This window comes from Oratosquilla oratoria, chromosome 44 (genome assembly GCF_046742065.1).
Source record: "Oratosquilla oratoria isolate Oo_2021 chromosome 44, ASM4674206v1, whole genome shotgun sequence".
In the NCBI taxonomy this organism is placed as follows: domain Eukaryota; kingdom Metazoa; phylum Arthropoda; class Malacostraca; order Stomatopoda; family Squillidae; genus Oratosquilla; species Oratosquilla oratoria.
This window is the reverse complement of record NC_134820.1, coordinates 29,201,020-29,217,788: the sequence shown is the minus strand read 5'-3', so window position 1 is coordinate 29,217,788 and position 16,769 is coordinate 29,201,020. Positions and strand designations below refer to the sequence as shown.

The 16,769-nt window shown below is 39.0% G+C and overlaps 1 protein-coding gene across 7 annotated transcripts; it reads left to right on the top strand.

The window, feature by feature from the left end:
- Nucleotides 1–206: 206 nt before the first annotated feature.
- LOC143022450 (uncharacterized) lies at nucleotides 207–16,206 on the top strand. Of its 7 annotated transcripts, none has more exons than XR_012966064.1 (5): nucleotides 207–328; nucleotides 2,339–2,398; nucleotides 8,747–10,589; nucleotides 14,892–14,993; nucleotides 15,558–16,206. XR_012966064.1 is itself a non-coding variant. In XM_076180681.1 (5 exons), the coding sequence occupies exons 3-5, from the start codon at nucleotides 8,997–8,999 to the stop codon at nucleotides 15,599–15,601; spliced, it is 1,734 nt and encodes a 577-aa protein (XP_076036796.1). In that variant the 5' UTR covers nucleotides 207–328; nucleotides 2,339–2,398; nucleotides 8,747–8,996; the 3' UTR covers nucleotides 15,602–16,206. The 7 variants fall into 7 exon arrangements, 2 of the variants coding, with proteins under 2 accessions (XP_076036796.1, XP_076036797.1); XR_012966060.1 differs by having other exon boundaries at nucleotides 8,747–10,771; nucleotides 15,558–15,592; XM_076180681.1 differs by having other exon boundaries at nucleotides 14,897–14,993.
- The last annotated feature ends 563 nt before the right edge of the window (nucleotides 16,207–16,769 follow it).

Sequence of the window (16,769 nt, the reverse complement as noted above, 5' to 3'; positions counted from 1 at the left end):
CGTTTAGATCCAGATATTTTTCACACCCAAGATTATGAAACTAAGGAATCGCCCAGCATTTGAAATAGGTCAATATGTGTAAAACCTGTAGCTTCTAAAAACTTATAAAAGAGGTACTAATTAATGCAATACTTCTTGACTATGTTCAAAAGAATAATAAAGATGTATGCAAAGTTAATCGAAACAATTTGAAAAGTATACGAAATCTTTGGAGTGAGGTTGCATTTATAGATCTGGCAACAGTGCATTAGTATTGTAGGCGCGCCATTACCTATAGTGGGTAACAGACGATGTTCAACGAAATTAGTGAATGTCGTCTATTTCAGACGTGAGTTTACTGTGCAAACAATAGTGTTATGCTTTGACTATAACCAGTTATTCAGGAAATATTACTAGTATCCATTTTGGCCTTGGTTCTCATCGAATTTGCCATTGCAGTGTCAAGGTTGTCTACTGCTGGCATCACGATGGGATCCTGAAGATGTTTTGGTGGAGTGTAGGCTTAGTTTAGGCCTAGATATTGAAGGAAACAGTGCCAAAATAGGGGTTGTGGCTCTTAGATATAAGGGTACAAGCTTATTGCTGAAACACGTGTAACTAAATTCTGAATAATGTCTTTATAATAATCCAATATAAGGACGAAATCCCATTGTTAGGTTGTGGCCTTGCTGTAGGTTGTTGTCAAGTGGGAAGGAACAGGTCCTGGGTACTGCAGACGCCGCCAGGTATCCGTAGGATCTTCGAAGATAGACCGCCGAAATGCTATTTGCTGAAAGTTGTACATTACATATAAATGCCTCAGTAGTGATGATAGAATTAAGACATGCTAAAGATTTCTAAGATGATTAGGGTAAACTTAACATAATTAATCTGAAATATATTAATAATGAACACAAGCCAGTAGAAATGGAAATAATATGCTTTGGAAATTATAATGATAATAGCATAATTAGGAAGAGTCCTTTGCCTAGGACTTGAGACTCAATATCAGTGAAGATAGGAATATATTTGATACTACTAGGACAGTCTTCAGGTAGAATTTCAGAAACCTGCAACCATGGATATACTATAAACTTGTTTTGTCCAATAGTCTCTGGTTCTGTTTCAGTAACATCATAAACATGCAAACACATTTTCCACTTTTTTCCTTTTTGAATTTGAAAGATTGTCCATTATTTTTCTGTGGAATGGTTAGGTTAAGAGTTATTGGACAACAAATGTTACCATGTCAAATTATATGTGCTTGTGTGTTTCTGGAATTTTACTTAAAACCTAGCCTAATCTAATCTAATTGTTCCATAGAAAAATTAATCTTTCAAATACAAATAAATAAGTAAAAAGTGAAGAACTTAGAATGCAATTATTGTATTGAAGTTAGAAAACTTTATCTGTAAAACCTTGTAACATGAAATGTACACAAAATAGTACTAAATAAGTGGAATTAAACAATATCTACTCAGGAACTTTTACAAGGTTATGCAAAGCTATGACGAAGTTTGTTGCTTAAGTTACTTTAACCAAATCAGCTCAGACTTTAAAACTAGGTCATCAATAGCTCTTGGGTTAGAATACATATTTATGTCAGAGTATGAGTAAAACCATCTTTCAAAGAGCACTATTTTTTATTGAAATAATATTAGTAATTTTTATTAGAAAAATATTTGAAACTGGATTATTTCGGAAGCACATTTGGTGTTTGGCACATTTAGGTTCTCGTGTGCTCAAGATTTGTGCTCTCTTGGAACTTGTATTACCAATATCAAATGTGGTTCCTCAACCCGACATATTTTGGTCCTCAGGCTTGAAGACATCATATTCAAACTTATTTCCCACTTTCAGAAAAAATTAAAATCAGAGATGAAGTAATCCATATATTTCAACCACCAACTGTGGTCCTCTTCAAAGGACCACACTTATACTCTGAAGAGGACCGTAGTTAGAGGTTGAAATATAAGGATTACTTCATCTCTTATTTCAATTTTCTCTGAAAGTGGGAAATCAGTTTGAATTTTACTTATGTGCTACTACATCACATTACTCTGACATCATATTCTCTTATATAATTCTAGTATTGACATCACATTGCATAGGTTGCTTACCTGACTCCCCCCCCCCCTCCCGAGTCTCAGTACTCTTATTCATCTTATTGGCTTGTAAGTAACCATTTCCAGCTATCCTGTAATCCATCATTCCTACATGGATGATTTCCTGGAAGAGGCTTACGCCTGTGACTCCTTATCTACATTATATTATGTACTGCTGTTGAAAATGTTAGATTTGTTGATATTATGCATCTTAGTTTGTGGGCAAGATATACATTTCTTTTCAAATATTGCAGGATGTAAAAGCTGTAGGTGAATGCAGTGAGGCCTTAAATTCGAGTGGAAAGTTGCTCTGTGTAAGTATTTTCTATTGTTCATTCCTTTCATATAACCATGTCTCCATCTATCACTAGCTACATATACTATAGTACAACCATCCTGTACCATATGTCTGCACTTTCATTCTCCTCTGTGTTCCTTTAGATTTTTCTTTCTGTTCACCCCATATGTGCATGAAATTGTAGAGATATTTTGTTATATTGGCTATCTCAGTTATGATTGTGCAGGTGCACATAATTATTGTTACAAAATAATCAATATTCGAGGACCATCCAGGGATCTTATTTTGAAATATGGATAAACAATTTGAATAATTGAAAGCTATTACTGTAAATCTGTAGTCCCATAACAGTAGTCCTCATGTCCTCCCATAGGTCTTTGGGAAGAAATATTGGGCTTTTGTCTGTGTACTAATGATAATTGGACTGTTGTTTGTGTAGAAATTATAAATGTTGCTGTTACTTTCCTATCTATCTATATACTAAGTGGCTCTTCCCTCTCATAAGAGAAGTAACCAGCTAAGACACAAACCCATTCACATCCATTCCACCTCCATCCACTGGAAATCCACAGTTCAGTGATCTGTACAGCATTTACCAACAACCACCTTATTTTTGCTATATTTTTCTATTTAGAAAAAAAAATTATGACAGCCTGGTAATGAGGATTCCACTCTGATTCTTTCTTCCAGGTTTCCATATAACTGTCCATCTTCATATTCCATTTCCTATCTCGCCAAACTATCTGAGTCTATGTAGAGACTTCCTTGACCTCCTCACACTTTTAGTTGAAAGGAGTCTCCTAAGAAAACATCCTCAGTATCCTCTTCATTCTCTGTATTAGTGTGGGATTGTATATGTCACCAGCTTATAGTAGGAAGATTGGAGCATTCATTAGTTATCTGTTCTCCTCACATAATAGAGGAGTATCTTGGGCCCAGTCCAGGCACCAAATGTCTACCCCTCAGGGCTGCAATTCCAGATAGAGGTGAAGATGTTGATGGGTTATGAAAAGAGACCGCAGAGAAATTATTCTCGCTGATGTCTTCAAGGAATGTCAATTCCAGATGCCTGTCTTTGGTTCTTGCAAAACAGAATAGAGCAGAAAATGCTGTGGGGGCATAATTAGTGAGTTAATCTGTACCCTAATCTGTGGAAAAGGAAAGGGAATTATGAAAATGGAATGGATACTGGTAGTAATGGGAAAAATTAACAATGTAGGTAGCATGTGGGACAAATATTCTTATCATAAGTTGAGTGTGTGTTTATGTGTATGAACCAGGTAGAAGTTATATAAATTTGAATGTAAAATGAAATGTGACAACTTAAAAATCAAAACATTTGTCCAATTTCAATGTTTTCAGAATGATAGTTACCTGTGTTTGGAGGCACTTGTTCACATGAAAACACATGCACAGCAAATTTCTCTATTCCCATTGCAAAGGCTTATCATATATGGCAAAAATTGACATAACTAGGGGGTTCCTGAGCTTTAGTCGGTCTAGGAAATAACTATGAGATAGATTACTGTTTTGTATTTTGAAATCACCAATGGGGTTGGGTTTTAGCCTTCAAGTAGATTGGGGTATACTTGTTTATTGTCACATCTTATAGGGGCCATAAAGCTCACTACACTACTGCAAGCACAAAGTACAAAGATGGAGTGCCAGCCCTTTGGGACTGCGCCTCCAGAAGGAGGTGAGGGTTGATGGGTTTTGAATATGGGCAGCAGAGAGCTAACATCAATTTTATAGGACCACCTCTAGCAGGGAACTATGACTAGCCTCTTAGATTTTGAAGACGTAGGTTACATTCATGAAAATGAGGCTAGTACTTTCATTTTTATTGTTGTTGTTCCCTAGACTGTTATTTGTGGTTGTTCAAATTTTATCTTTATTGAATTATTGAAAGATGTATTGCCCACGCTGAGTATTATAATTGGAGGCATTTGAAAAATTATCTTAGTATCCTGATTTGTGTTGACCATAATCTTTAGTTTATTGAGGTATGTTTGTATGGTTATGGCTGCAGCTTTATGTTTGATATTGGCCAATTATTAGGATATCAGCATGTATTTACTTAGTTGTATCTTACGGGAAGGGGAGCTATGCTCATGGTGTCCCGTCTCTGTATCTTGCCATGTCTAATTTGCTCTTAAATTCTTGTATTGTTTTTGCACACACTATTGTTTCATCCAGTTTGTTCCATACATCCACCACTCTGTGGGGGGATATTTTTTCTTCTCCTCCTCCTTCTCCTCCTCCTCCTCCTCCTCCTCCTCATGTCACTTCTATAACTGTCCTTTTTGAGTTTCTTTTCATATCCTCTTGTGTTTCTCTTATCCCAATTTAGTAAATCATCTCTATCAAGGATTTCTACACCTTTCATAATTCTGTAGATGGTCAACCATCTACATGTTACGAGGTGGGGGCAAGTTATGCATGGACAGGTTAGCACTAGGATCAAAAGCGATCACCTCCATTAGATGCCACTGTATAGTTTTGTAAGATAGGTCTGCGCTGATTTTGCACCACTATATTATTGCCAGCAGGATATTTCATTTTCTATTCTCAGTCTCCCTCCTTTCCGCTCCTCTTCTTGAATCTCCTGTACCACATCAGTAACTCCACCTTTTCAGCATGATATGGTCCTGTACCTCTCCAACTTAATCTATTTCAGCAAAATTTATAATTTTATTTAACTCGAGTTTGATTTGGCAATTATGAAATGTCATCCACTTGTGTTGTGTATACTATTGTGATTTCCAGATTCATAAATTCGCACATATACCAAGGGCTCTTTCCCCCTTACCAGGGAGGTAGCCAAATTCAAAAGGCCTAATTTCGATCTCGTCCATTTCATTCCCACCCATTCCACTCCCATCCACCACCCCTCTCTTCCTCTTACTTGGTTCCTCATGGATGACGGAGATTCAGTAGCTAAAAGTTGTGGAGCCAAATGTGTAGCCCACAGTAAATGAGTAGCCCAAAATTATACTTAAGAGGAAGGTGGGTGGTTTTATATGTATGTACATGTGTGTTTGTGTGTGTGGAGTTGCATGAGGAAAACTACTCTCACCTATACTATTTAATGTTTTCACAATTAATCTCCAAACACCATATCCTGAGCTTCATACCAATGCACTAACCTCTACAGATGACCTGATGATCGTAACCCAGCTTAAGAACTACAAAATAGCAGCTGCTAACACCCAAGGAGTACATACATACATATACCAAGGGCTTTTTCTCTCTTACAAGGGAGGTAGCCAAAGTCAGAAGACATAATTCCATTTCCACCCATTTCAGCGCCACTCATTTCAGTCCCATTCACCTCCCCTCCCTCCCTCTCGTCTTGGCTCCTCATGGATGACAGGTCATCCCTGCATCCTGCCCATTGCCTTGGATCAGAAGCAATGGAGCAATACACAGTATATCCACGGCAAGGCTGCTTCATTTAATCAGTGACCCCCACTCCTAGTCTCCTCATGCAGTAAAATTAAGGAAGGGGAGAAACACCCAAACACAAGATCAGAATTAACAGAATGGAGACCTCACTCCAGAAAACATAAGTTACAATGTTCACTCCAGATAGCTGGAGAACCATGAAATTACGCAGCCGGAGCTGGAGAACCATGAAATTATGCAGCCGAACCCTTCCATTGGAAATGATCCCTTAACCACTTCGGTACTATTATGCCTACGTAGGCGTCATGAGGCACAAATGGGGACACGAGGATGCTGGCGTTGGTGTCTTGATTATATAAATTTTTGTAGATGTACATGAGTTACCCCCTGAATTTTGTGAATTGGCTTGATCATGTTCTCTGTATTATGGGTGGGAGTGGTTTTTATGCCCTTTTTTTTCTACCTCCCTCGTAAGGGGGGGGAAAGCTTTTGGTATATGTATGTATTATTAATCAAAGTAAAAGAGAATGAAGTAATACAGTGGTGACTTTATATTTCATAATGAAAGAAGTGTGATGAATCATACATATGGCAGCCGATGCTGCATGCAAGAATTTTACTCGCACTGTGGATACTCATATGACCTCCAGCCTATGCATAAAGAAAATTTACAGGGAAAGGCATAAAAAGAAAGAGAAATCTACTAAAATTGATTGCAAATATGGACTGAAGACAACAAAAGGAAGATGTAATTACTGCCTAGAAATAATATTTAAGAACCATATTTGACTGCTTCCACATCATGGTTCTAAACAATCCACAAAACAGACACTTTATAAACTATACAAAATAAATCATTGAGAGTAATAACAGGATGGAAGCTTGCTGGCTTAGCAGTTTAGGGCATCGTTACTTGCAGAGAAGGCCAAGGAGATGGCAGTTCAAACCCTGCCACCGGCAAAGTTGAACCAAGGTCATGGTTCATTAAATTCCATGCTACAAAGTCCTCTGTGAGGGGCACCGTCCTAGCCTTCCAAGAGGGGGGAGTTTGTGACGTTAAACCATATCATCATCAATAACAAGATCCATCAAAACCACCCCAATAGGATGCCACACAGAAACCAAAATCCTCTTGATGAAATATTGTATGAAAATGATAGATACACTGTTCTATGCTGGAGTCCTTAACCCCACTCATACATACATATACCAAAGGGTTTTCCACCCTTACAGGGGGGTAGCCAAAAAGAAAAAGGCATAGAAACCACTCCCACCCATTCCATTTCCTATATATTCCACTCCCCTCCACCCTCCTCCCTCCCTCTTATCTTGGCACCTCCTGGATGACGGGTCATCCCTGCATCCTGTCCACTGCCCAGGGTCAGAAGCAGTGTCGCAAGACACAGCACATCCACAGCAAGGCTGCTTCATAAAATCGGTGCAGAAAAGGAGAAGACGGGGAGAAATCCCTTCGGGCTGCGTCAAATTTTTTCTTATACAGTACATACTTCCTCACCCCACATTTCCCACCCACTCACCCATCCCATTCTATCACACAAATGCTACCCAATGAATGTGGAAAAAATGCAGCTTCCTGCCAAAATTTATATCAGCATACCTGTATCACACAATACTTCTACACAGAAAGTCATTCACAGCCAAATCTCATTAAACAAGCTCCTCCAAACAGACCACTGCACTCGAAACTTCACCAAAATCCCCCGACACATCAGCCCCACAGAAAATCCCTCTCAAGGGATATAAAGCAAGGGTTACACGCTACGATAAATTGTAGCGATTTATTGTAATGAAAAGGTTCTTACAATTTGTCATTACGTGTAACGGGAGATCATAGCGATTTATCACTACGATCTCCTGTTTACACGTAATGACAAATTGTAACAACCTTTTCATTACAATAAATCGCTACAATTTATCGTAGCATGTAAACCTTGCTTAAGACCACACAAGCTTGTATTCAGGATACCATCCAGCTCTAATATAATACCAACCCAGAATAAGCTTGATCATAGAATCAGACTGCCCAAAATGTAACCACTACATAGAAGACAATGAACACCTCACTTTACACTGCCCCACACTAATAATACCAAGACAGTAATACAAAATTTCTTCCCAGGGTGACCTACTGGCATGCCCAGTGGCCATTACCAGTTATCAGGAACCTGTGGGCCTCCTCCAAGAGAGACCTGGAGCATTGGATTAAATGATTGTGTGCTTGTTGCTTTCCTTCTTTTTAAGTTATTTTATTGTTTTGAGCAGCATGGTATTCCTTTATTGTTGTTGTGTGTTTGCCTTGTAGCTATGTGAACCCAGATTTGATTGTAGCAGCTACCAGTAACTGCCACATGCCCTACCTCTTTGAGGATACGAGGCAGAAGTGCTTTGTCTACAGTTAAGCTCCTTGTGGTGTAATTCCCTCGCTATGTTATTTCTATTTTTCTGACTGTGATACTCGTTGTTAAGTGTTATATGTAGTATAAATCAGATAATGTGAAGTACTATAGTTGTGAAGAGTATTTTGTACTATTATTGATTTTTCATATGTATATTTTTTCTTTGCATTTTCTTTTGTAGTTATAGTATGAAGTTAAGTTTTTACTGCTTTCATGTACATTTTCTGAAAGCATTCCCTTTCCATGATTATTTTGGTGTACACAAGGGTGTCAAATTTGTGTGCACAATGGATCATCGCAAGCTACTGTTCACTATGTGCCAGAATTACCAAATTTAGATGTATTGATATTGCAGTTGTTACCAGAATAATGAATATTCATATTGGATTTGTTGAAGCATCTTAATTATAATCCCATGTGCATGTTGCCAGGGGCTTTGCATCAGATGCACACAAAGTTTAGACAACTTATTTTGCATTAAAGAAATAGTCTGTTTTTTTTTTAGCTAGTTTCCTTTATTTTCTTTAATTCTTGTTTTGCAGATTTGACTGACATTAATGTAATGGATGCTGATGGGTGACTGAAGGCTTCATCTGTTAGGAAATAGATGACACGATGGTTGTGATTGCACATTCTCCCAGCCATTTTGAGTTTTTAGTATGATATACTCCGGGAACTCCCTGTAGCATGTGACCGTCACACTCCAACCTTAGCAGCTTTACAGCAGTGTTGCACATAAAACAACAACTGCAGTCACTCTGCCTGCACTAGTGTCACTGCTAAAGTTTCGAGATGGAGTTCCACATAGGTCGCAAGTTTACTGGTGTGGACGACCAGCTTCCCCTGTATTTCTGGACCAAACAGGCTCAGCAGTTTCAAGCCCAGCAGCTGCAGGCCCAGCAGATCCAGACACAGCAGCTGCAAGTTGGCCAGGTGCAACAGCAGCAGCAACAGCAGGTGCAACATGTTCAGCAAGTTGGACAGGTCCAGCCACAGGTACAACAAATGCAACCTCAGATGCACACAGAACAATGTGATGGAAAATATACTTGTCTGGAGTGTGGTAAGGCTTTCACCAAAAGGAGTAGTTTCGAGTACCACAAGAAAACGCATACGGGAGAAAAGCCGTACCGTTGTAATGTATGTGGAAAAGCCTTTGCCAACAATAGAAACTTGGTCGTACACACTAGAATCCATACCGGAGAGAGGCCGTACGAGTGTCTGGAATGCGGCAAGGCGTTCACCCAGAGGAGCATGTTGACAGTCCACCGCAGGATACATACCGGAGAGAGACCGTACATTTGCAATGATTGCGGGAAGTCCTTCTATCAGAGTGATCATTTGACCAAACACAGAAGGATTCACACAGGAGAAAAGCCGTATAGTTGTGAAGAATGTGGCAAGGCTTTCTCGGACAGTAGCGCCTTGAGGCAGCACATAAAAAGACATCAAGAGGTCGGGCCATTTGCATGTGGATACTGTAAGGATGTCTTTGACAAAAAGATGACTTTTGATCTCCATCAGATGGAACACAAGGGGATTAAACCTGAGGAGTGTGATGTTTGTGGGAAAGAATTTCCGACAAAGGGCCTTCTTAGCAATCATAGAAGAGTTCATTTTAAGGAGAAGGCATTTCGATGTGAGTTATGTGACGAAGAGTTTATGAGGCTGGTGACTTTAAAAAAGCATGTGAAATATACCCACGGACCTGGCCATACAGGTCGCGTACCTCCTATTTATGATGACAGACCAGCAAGAAAGCCTTATGGTGAGAGCAAACCATTCAAATGTGATGAATGTGACATGACTTTCACTAATAATGGCAAGTTTTTGTCACACCAGCAAACTCATCGTACAAACAAACTCTACAAGTGTGAAGAATGTGGCATGTCTTTTGCCCAAAGCTATACATTAGAAGTTCATCAGCAAATGCACTCCACCCCATCTCTCAACTCCGTTTCAAATATGCCTCCTATCATTACTTCATGTGGTACAGTAGTATCTGACATCACTAATGTTCCGGTCACTTCCGTTACCTCTGGTATTTCAGCAGGCAACAGCAAAGTTACTTTCTTCATGAAAGCTCCGCAAAGCCAAATTGCTGTGAAAAGAGAACCTCACTATGAAATGCAACATCAGCTTCACCAACAGCAGCAGCAGCAGCAACAACAGCAGCAGCAAGCTCAGCACCAGCAAACTCTCCATCAGCGCCAAGTTCCACACCACCAGCAACAAACTCATCACCATCAGCAACAAACTCAACACCATCCACAACACCAACATCAACAACAACAACAACAGCAACAACAACAACAACATCAGCAACAACAACAGCAGCAGCAGCAACTACAGCAACATCATCAACAGGCTGCAATGGTTCACATGGTATCGGAGTTGGAAGGGATGGGTACCCAGGAGCAACCATATGACTATCACTACTCTTTAACTAGTAAACCTGCATATGCTAAATTCAGAAAGTGATTACGATAGTCTACGTAAACCTGAAGACTGAAATGGGAGCCTTAAATCTGCCTAGAAGTAAAATGGGTGTTCAAAGTTTCTCACAGGTATCTCATTTTGGAAATGATTGCCTTGAGTGACCCCATTGTCTTAATGTTTGGTCAAATTCCTAATGGCAGTAGTTAAGAAAAGCATGGGATGCCTGGTAATATCATATTTCTACAGTTGTGCAAACGGTGCTTGACAACATTCAGTCGTGTGTGCTTTCAGTGGAGTACAAGTTGTTATTGTCTAAGTTTATGGCAGACCATGCTCTTCTGTTTAATGCATGATGTTGAATTCAGCCTCATTCAGAATGATTTGTACACTGGAAAGCATGGATATGATCTGTGATTTATCACAGTGGCAGTACAGTTGTAGGGATATGATTTAATTAGATCTCATGCATTCCTGACTACAATTATAAATGCTAGTAATTTATAAGGAGAAGCCCATTTAGGGTACATTTTTATACTTGCCATAATGAAAAAAAAAACATTATATTTTGTAAGCTTGGAATATGGAGATTTGGTTTTATGTTGATGTCATAAGGCTAAATGTTTTGTCAGATTTAGAGAAGTAAGGAGTGAATATTTTAAAAAGGGCATTTTGAGGTATTTTCTTTTTGGAATGCATTATTAACTGCAGCTTTGAGTTAATCATAAATGATACTGTTGAAATTGAAGTGTTCATGCTGCCTAACATTGTTTCCTCTGCTGTGATGCTGGGATGTGCTTTTTTAATAATTGCATGCTCTGCAATTTTTATCTTAAGTTTTATGTGCTCCGTGGTCTACAAAGATAATAATTATGCTCATGTCCCACTGGCTTGGAGGAGTGTATGTATGGTCACACAGTACAAGAGGGAGACAAGTATGAATGTAGAAGCTTTAGAAGGATCAGTCTATTGAGTGTGGTCAGTAGGGTTTAGAGGCATGTGTTAATTGATAGGATTAAGAGGGCAAGATGCAGGGATGACCCGTCATCCAGGAGGTACCAAGATAAGAGGGTGGAGGGGAGTGGAGTATGATAGGGATGGAATGGGTGGGAGTAGTTTTTATTCCTTTGTTTTTTTGCTACTTCCCTTGTAAAGGGGAAAAAAGCCTTTGATATATGTATGTATGTAAGAGGGAATTGGATTGATAGAGCATTTGGGGTTTAGGAGAGGAAGAGAATGCAGAGATCATGTTTTTGTGCTATGACAGGTATGCAAGAATTAAGGATGTGTCTAAGACTTTTCTGGAAGGTGCATGATAGCATTTACAGTAAAGGTTTGTGGAGATGTTGCAAATATATGGTACAAGGGTAAGTCAGGCAGTTAAAAGTTTTCACATTAGTAGTAAGTTACATATGAGGGTCGCTAACGAAGAGAGTGAATAGTCCGAGATGAATGTGGGGTTGTGTTAGGTATATGTGTGTGTATGTATGTATATGATATATATATGATATATATATATATATATTGATAAATTGTTTAAGACAAATGAGAGAGTGATAGGTGGGGAAGGGTATACAAAGATGGGCTAAGAATACATTTATTGTTCTTACGTTTTGGTTATTATAACCTTCCTCAGAGAAATTGTTACGGAACATCTTGGTCACAACATTTATACCCGTAGTGGGGGAACTTGTGAAGCTTCGAGTGTCAGGTTTTTTTCTAGCGCATTAATTATTAACCCCTTCCATACGGTGCCGCACACGTAGGCGTCATGGACTTAGATCTCGGTGGCAGCAACCAATGCCAGCCGTACGACGTGTCGTAATAATACTCGCATCATAAAATATAGTCACCGCTTATATCGATCGTTCTCTCTTCACCCGTGAATTTTGATAACCATAGAAAATGCGATTACAAAAGAATTAGAAAGAATGTCATTATGGAGGGGCGACTACAATAAATATAATCAAGACGCCGATATGGCAGCCTCGCGAATACACTCGCTCCCCATGACGCCTACGTGTGCGGCACCGTATGGAAGGGGTTAAGAGACTGGCTGCTTTAGATAGGCATATAAATCCTTCTCTGTCGTTATTATTTTCTTGGACATTTATATGTGCAGCTTCAACTGTCTTTCTCATCTTCTTTTGTAATCCTTTGTGTAAAATTTCAACTTTACTCCGTATATGCAGCAGTGAACTCCTTGAAGACGAGTTGTCTTTTATCAGAAAAACTTTTAAAGAATTAAAATATCTAGGCGGCCTGATAACCAAAACAGAAGGCAAAGCTAGAAAAATCCACGATAAATCGAACGCCCAAACCAGCAGACCAAACAACCAAGCGTCCGGATCAAATGACCGTACAGTAACAAAAAACCTAGTCACACCGCATTTCATTTCTGTACCTAATTCTGATAAAACCGAAATTATTGATAGATATTTACTGAAAGGTGGCATAAACATCGCCAAGGTATCATGCAATAAAATAGGTAAAATGTTTAAAAACCACACTAATGACAACAACGACCTCAGTGTGATCTACCGCATTCCATGTAGTGGCTGCCCCTCGGCTTACATAGGTGAATCAGGTCGAGGAATCGAGAAGAGGATAAACGAACATAGGAATGATTTAAAAGCACACAGAACGTCCAACTCCCTGGTCCGCCACCTCGAAATATGCAACAACCTTCCCGAATGGAGTAAAGTTGAAATTTTACACAAAGGATTACAAAAGAAGATGAGAAAGACAGTTGAAGCTGCACATATAAATGTCCAAGAAAATAATAACGACAGAGAAGGATTTATATGCCTATCTAAAGCAGCCAGTCTCTTAATAATTAATGCGCTAGAAAAAACCTGACACTCGAAGCTTCACAAGTTCCCCCACTACGGGTATAAATGTTGTGACCAAGATGTTCTGTAACAAGTTCTCTGAGGAAGGTTATAATAACCGAAACGTAAGAACAATAAATGTATTCTTAGCCCATCTTCATATACCCTTCCCCACCTATCACTCTCTCATATATATATATATATATTAGTCACTTCATTTGTTGCCTTAAGTTTTGCTGACTGAAAATGCACAGCCCCACAGCAAGTGGCAGAGATCCTTGGAGGGCCTTCCACAGATCTATGGGAAGAAACCTTAGACGATGTCTGTACTCTATTAGTGTGAGAGTTTCTGTGTCACTAGCTGAAAGTAGTAGATGGAGGGAAATAGTTGAGATTTTGGGCCCAGTGTAATAACCCTGTGAGGCTGCACCTCCAAACGGAAGTGAGGATGTTGATGGTGAGTGAAGGGCAGGGAGATACTTTTGTTCCGAGTCATCACATGACAATCTGTACCCATTGTTAGTCCCTTTTATTATTATCATTGTCATCATTATTATTATTATTATTATATCATACTATTGTGCACATTGATATGTATAGATAATAGAGCTATAGTTAATAGAAAATTTTATTTGCAAAAAAAATCTACACCTTTTCTTATCAGAAGTAGTATAACAAAATTTCACCTTCTTACTCAAAAAGTAACTCGCTCATCTCACCTTATTACTCAAAAAGTAACTCATGGATAGTGTATTAAGAAGTTTATTTCTTAACCATGAAATAATCACCTTAAACTAAAATTGTCACAGTGTTACACCAAAAATTATTTTGATAGGAGTTTCCTTTTATTCAAAGGCCCCATGGTTGAAGATTGAGTGTTAATTACCTTGGAAAAGTATCCAAATGTATGAGCTTGAAAGGTAATGTATTGGCTATGTAGCAGTGTTGCCACTGTGATCTATGCCAGTTCCCACAAATGAGTGAGATTTTTACCACAAAATTCCCACAAGGAAATCTGGATTTCCACTTTTTTTTATCCTACAAAATGAGGGAATTATTATATACACGAATAAGTTTATTGCAATATATAATTTGCTCACAAAACACCCCATGTGAGCAAATTTCTCCCACAAAATGGCATCAGTGCTATGTAGTGACCAGTAGCCAACCCCAAAATTTGAAATGATGACTCATTGGCACCATACTGTACTTCGTAGATGTTTATGAAGAAAAATAGAAAATATATGTATTCAGTTGGATCATCCAGGAGTGGGTCAAGTTCAAGTCCCTTTGTTATGAGCTTCGCTCTTCAACTGAACAAAATTATTGGTGTTTATTAGAGACTTACTTTCTCACTTTTCTTCTTCCTCTTCTTCCTCTTTTTTTCTTTTTTTTTCTTTCTTTTCTTTCTTTCTTTCAGTGCAGTGCCCATGCTTGTTTTGTGACCAGTATAAGAGAATGACCAGTATTTCCAAGAAGGCAGTTGTGTCAGTCTTAACAATTCCAAGACAGGTGGTGGCAGGTAATCCCCAGCTACCTTCCAAAGTGTGATAATTTACTTAAAGACATATTTTAATAATACTCTTTGTTTTATATGTATATAGATATATATAGTATGGTGTAGTCAGCATCAGTACCTTATTTGTTTTTCACCTTGGTTATGGTGTACTTACAATACTCTTCTTCTTCCCTTAACACGCAGATGAGATAGGAAAGACACTTGTTTTAAGATAATTTCTAAAATAGATATTTTGAAACGAGGTACTTTAAAGTGCAAGTGCTTTCTGTGAAAGCTTTTTTTTTTTCTTCTTTCTATATTTCTTTCTTTTTTTTTAGTAACTAAAGTGCAGTGAAACCTTACAATTGTAAAATGAAAATGAAATTTGTAATAAACATTGGCAAATCATTCTTTTGTTTCAGTAGCCATGTGGATAACTAAATTGAAAAATTGATCGTATTGGTGTTTTTTGGTTAGGTTAGAGCCAAAGGCACAGGTGATGGTCACCTGCACACCCTGCCTATAACCTGCCACACAAGAATAATAGTTGAATCAAGGCTCAGCTCTCATTAGTGTTTTGGCTTTCAGGTTTGTCGGGAGAGACAGCATCGTGGTTGTCATCGCCATGGTAGCTCATCATCAGAAGACATGACTTGTGTGAACCGCCCCCCTCCCTCAAGAAATGTTCATTACACATCTTTGCAGTCATAAACCATCAATATTTCATGTTAATTGAAATGGCTCTGGTATTAAGCAAAAAGGATATTTTGATAGAGATGCTGACTGAAAGTAAGCACCTGATTTTCATTGAAAATGGCTTTTGCTTCAAACACTAAAGATATTTTGATGGGCTTTATAGTATTCAGGAGTAGCTACACTCTTAAATTGTTAAGAATATATATTTTTTGGTAATCATATATAAAGCACAAGAGTTGGACTATGTATTAAAAACTGACTTTAGAACAACAGTGCTGCTCTACCATGGCTCTTCCTCATCAAATGACTGTCGTGCCTACGATGGCTGTGCAATCTGTCACAGTATCTGTACCAACAGTGCAGATCGGAAAAGATGACCAGATGAACATGAATCTCTATTTTTGGAACAAGCCACAGCAGCCACAGCAACCACAGCAACCACAACAACAGCACCACCTGCAACCACAACCTCTTCCACAACAGCAACAGCAACAACAACAGCAGCAGCAGCAGCAGCAACTCCAACAACAACAGCAACAACCACAGCAACAGCAGCAAATAGGCGGGCAAGTAGCAGAGGGTAGGTATGAATGCCGTCTCTGCAATAAATCTTACACACAGAGAAGTAGTTTCGAGTACCACAAAAGAAGCCATTCTGGAACACGACCCTACCACTGCTCACTTTGTGGTAAGACTTTTATCAATAAGAGTAGCTTGGTAGTGCACAACCGAATCCATACTGGGGAACGGCCTTTCAAGTGTAATGATTGCGGGAGAGGGTTTACTCAGAGGAGTATGCTGACGGTCCACCGTCGTATACACACAGGCGAAAGACCTTATGTCTGTCATGAGTGTGGGAAAGCATTTTATCAGAGCGACCACTTAACCAAGCACAAAAGAATTCACACAGGAGAAAAACCGTACAGCTGTGGAGAGTGTGGCATGGCCTTCTCCGACAGTAGTGGCTTAAGACAGCATGTGAAACGTCACACTGAGGTAGGACCATGGAGATGTGAGTACTGTGATGAGTTGTACGAAAAACGCACTCCCTACGACCTTCACATGATGCAACATAGAGGGGAGAAGCCCTTGGAGTGTGATGTT

Bases quoted from the DNA above. Each gene is read 5' to 3' on its own strand.
- LOC143022450 (XM_076180681.1), top strand. From the start codon at position 8,997: ATGGAGTTCCACATAGGTCGCAAGTTTACTGGTGTGGACGACCAGCTT. The intron at 10,590-14,896 runs GTATCGGAGTTG...CTTTCAGTGCAG, and splicing joins AGGCTGCAATGGTTCACATG to TGCCCATGCTTGTTTTGTGA. The intron at 14,994-15,557 runs GTAATCCCCAGC...TTTGGCTTTCAG, and splicing joins TCCAAGACAGGTGGTGGCAG to GTTTGTCGGGAGAGACAGCA.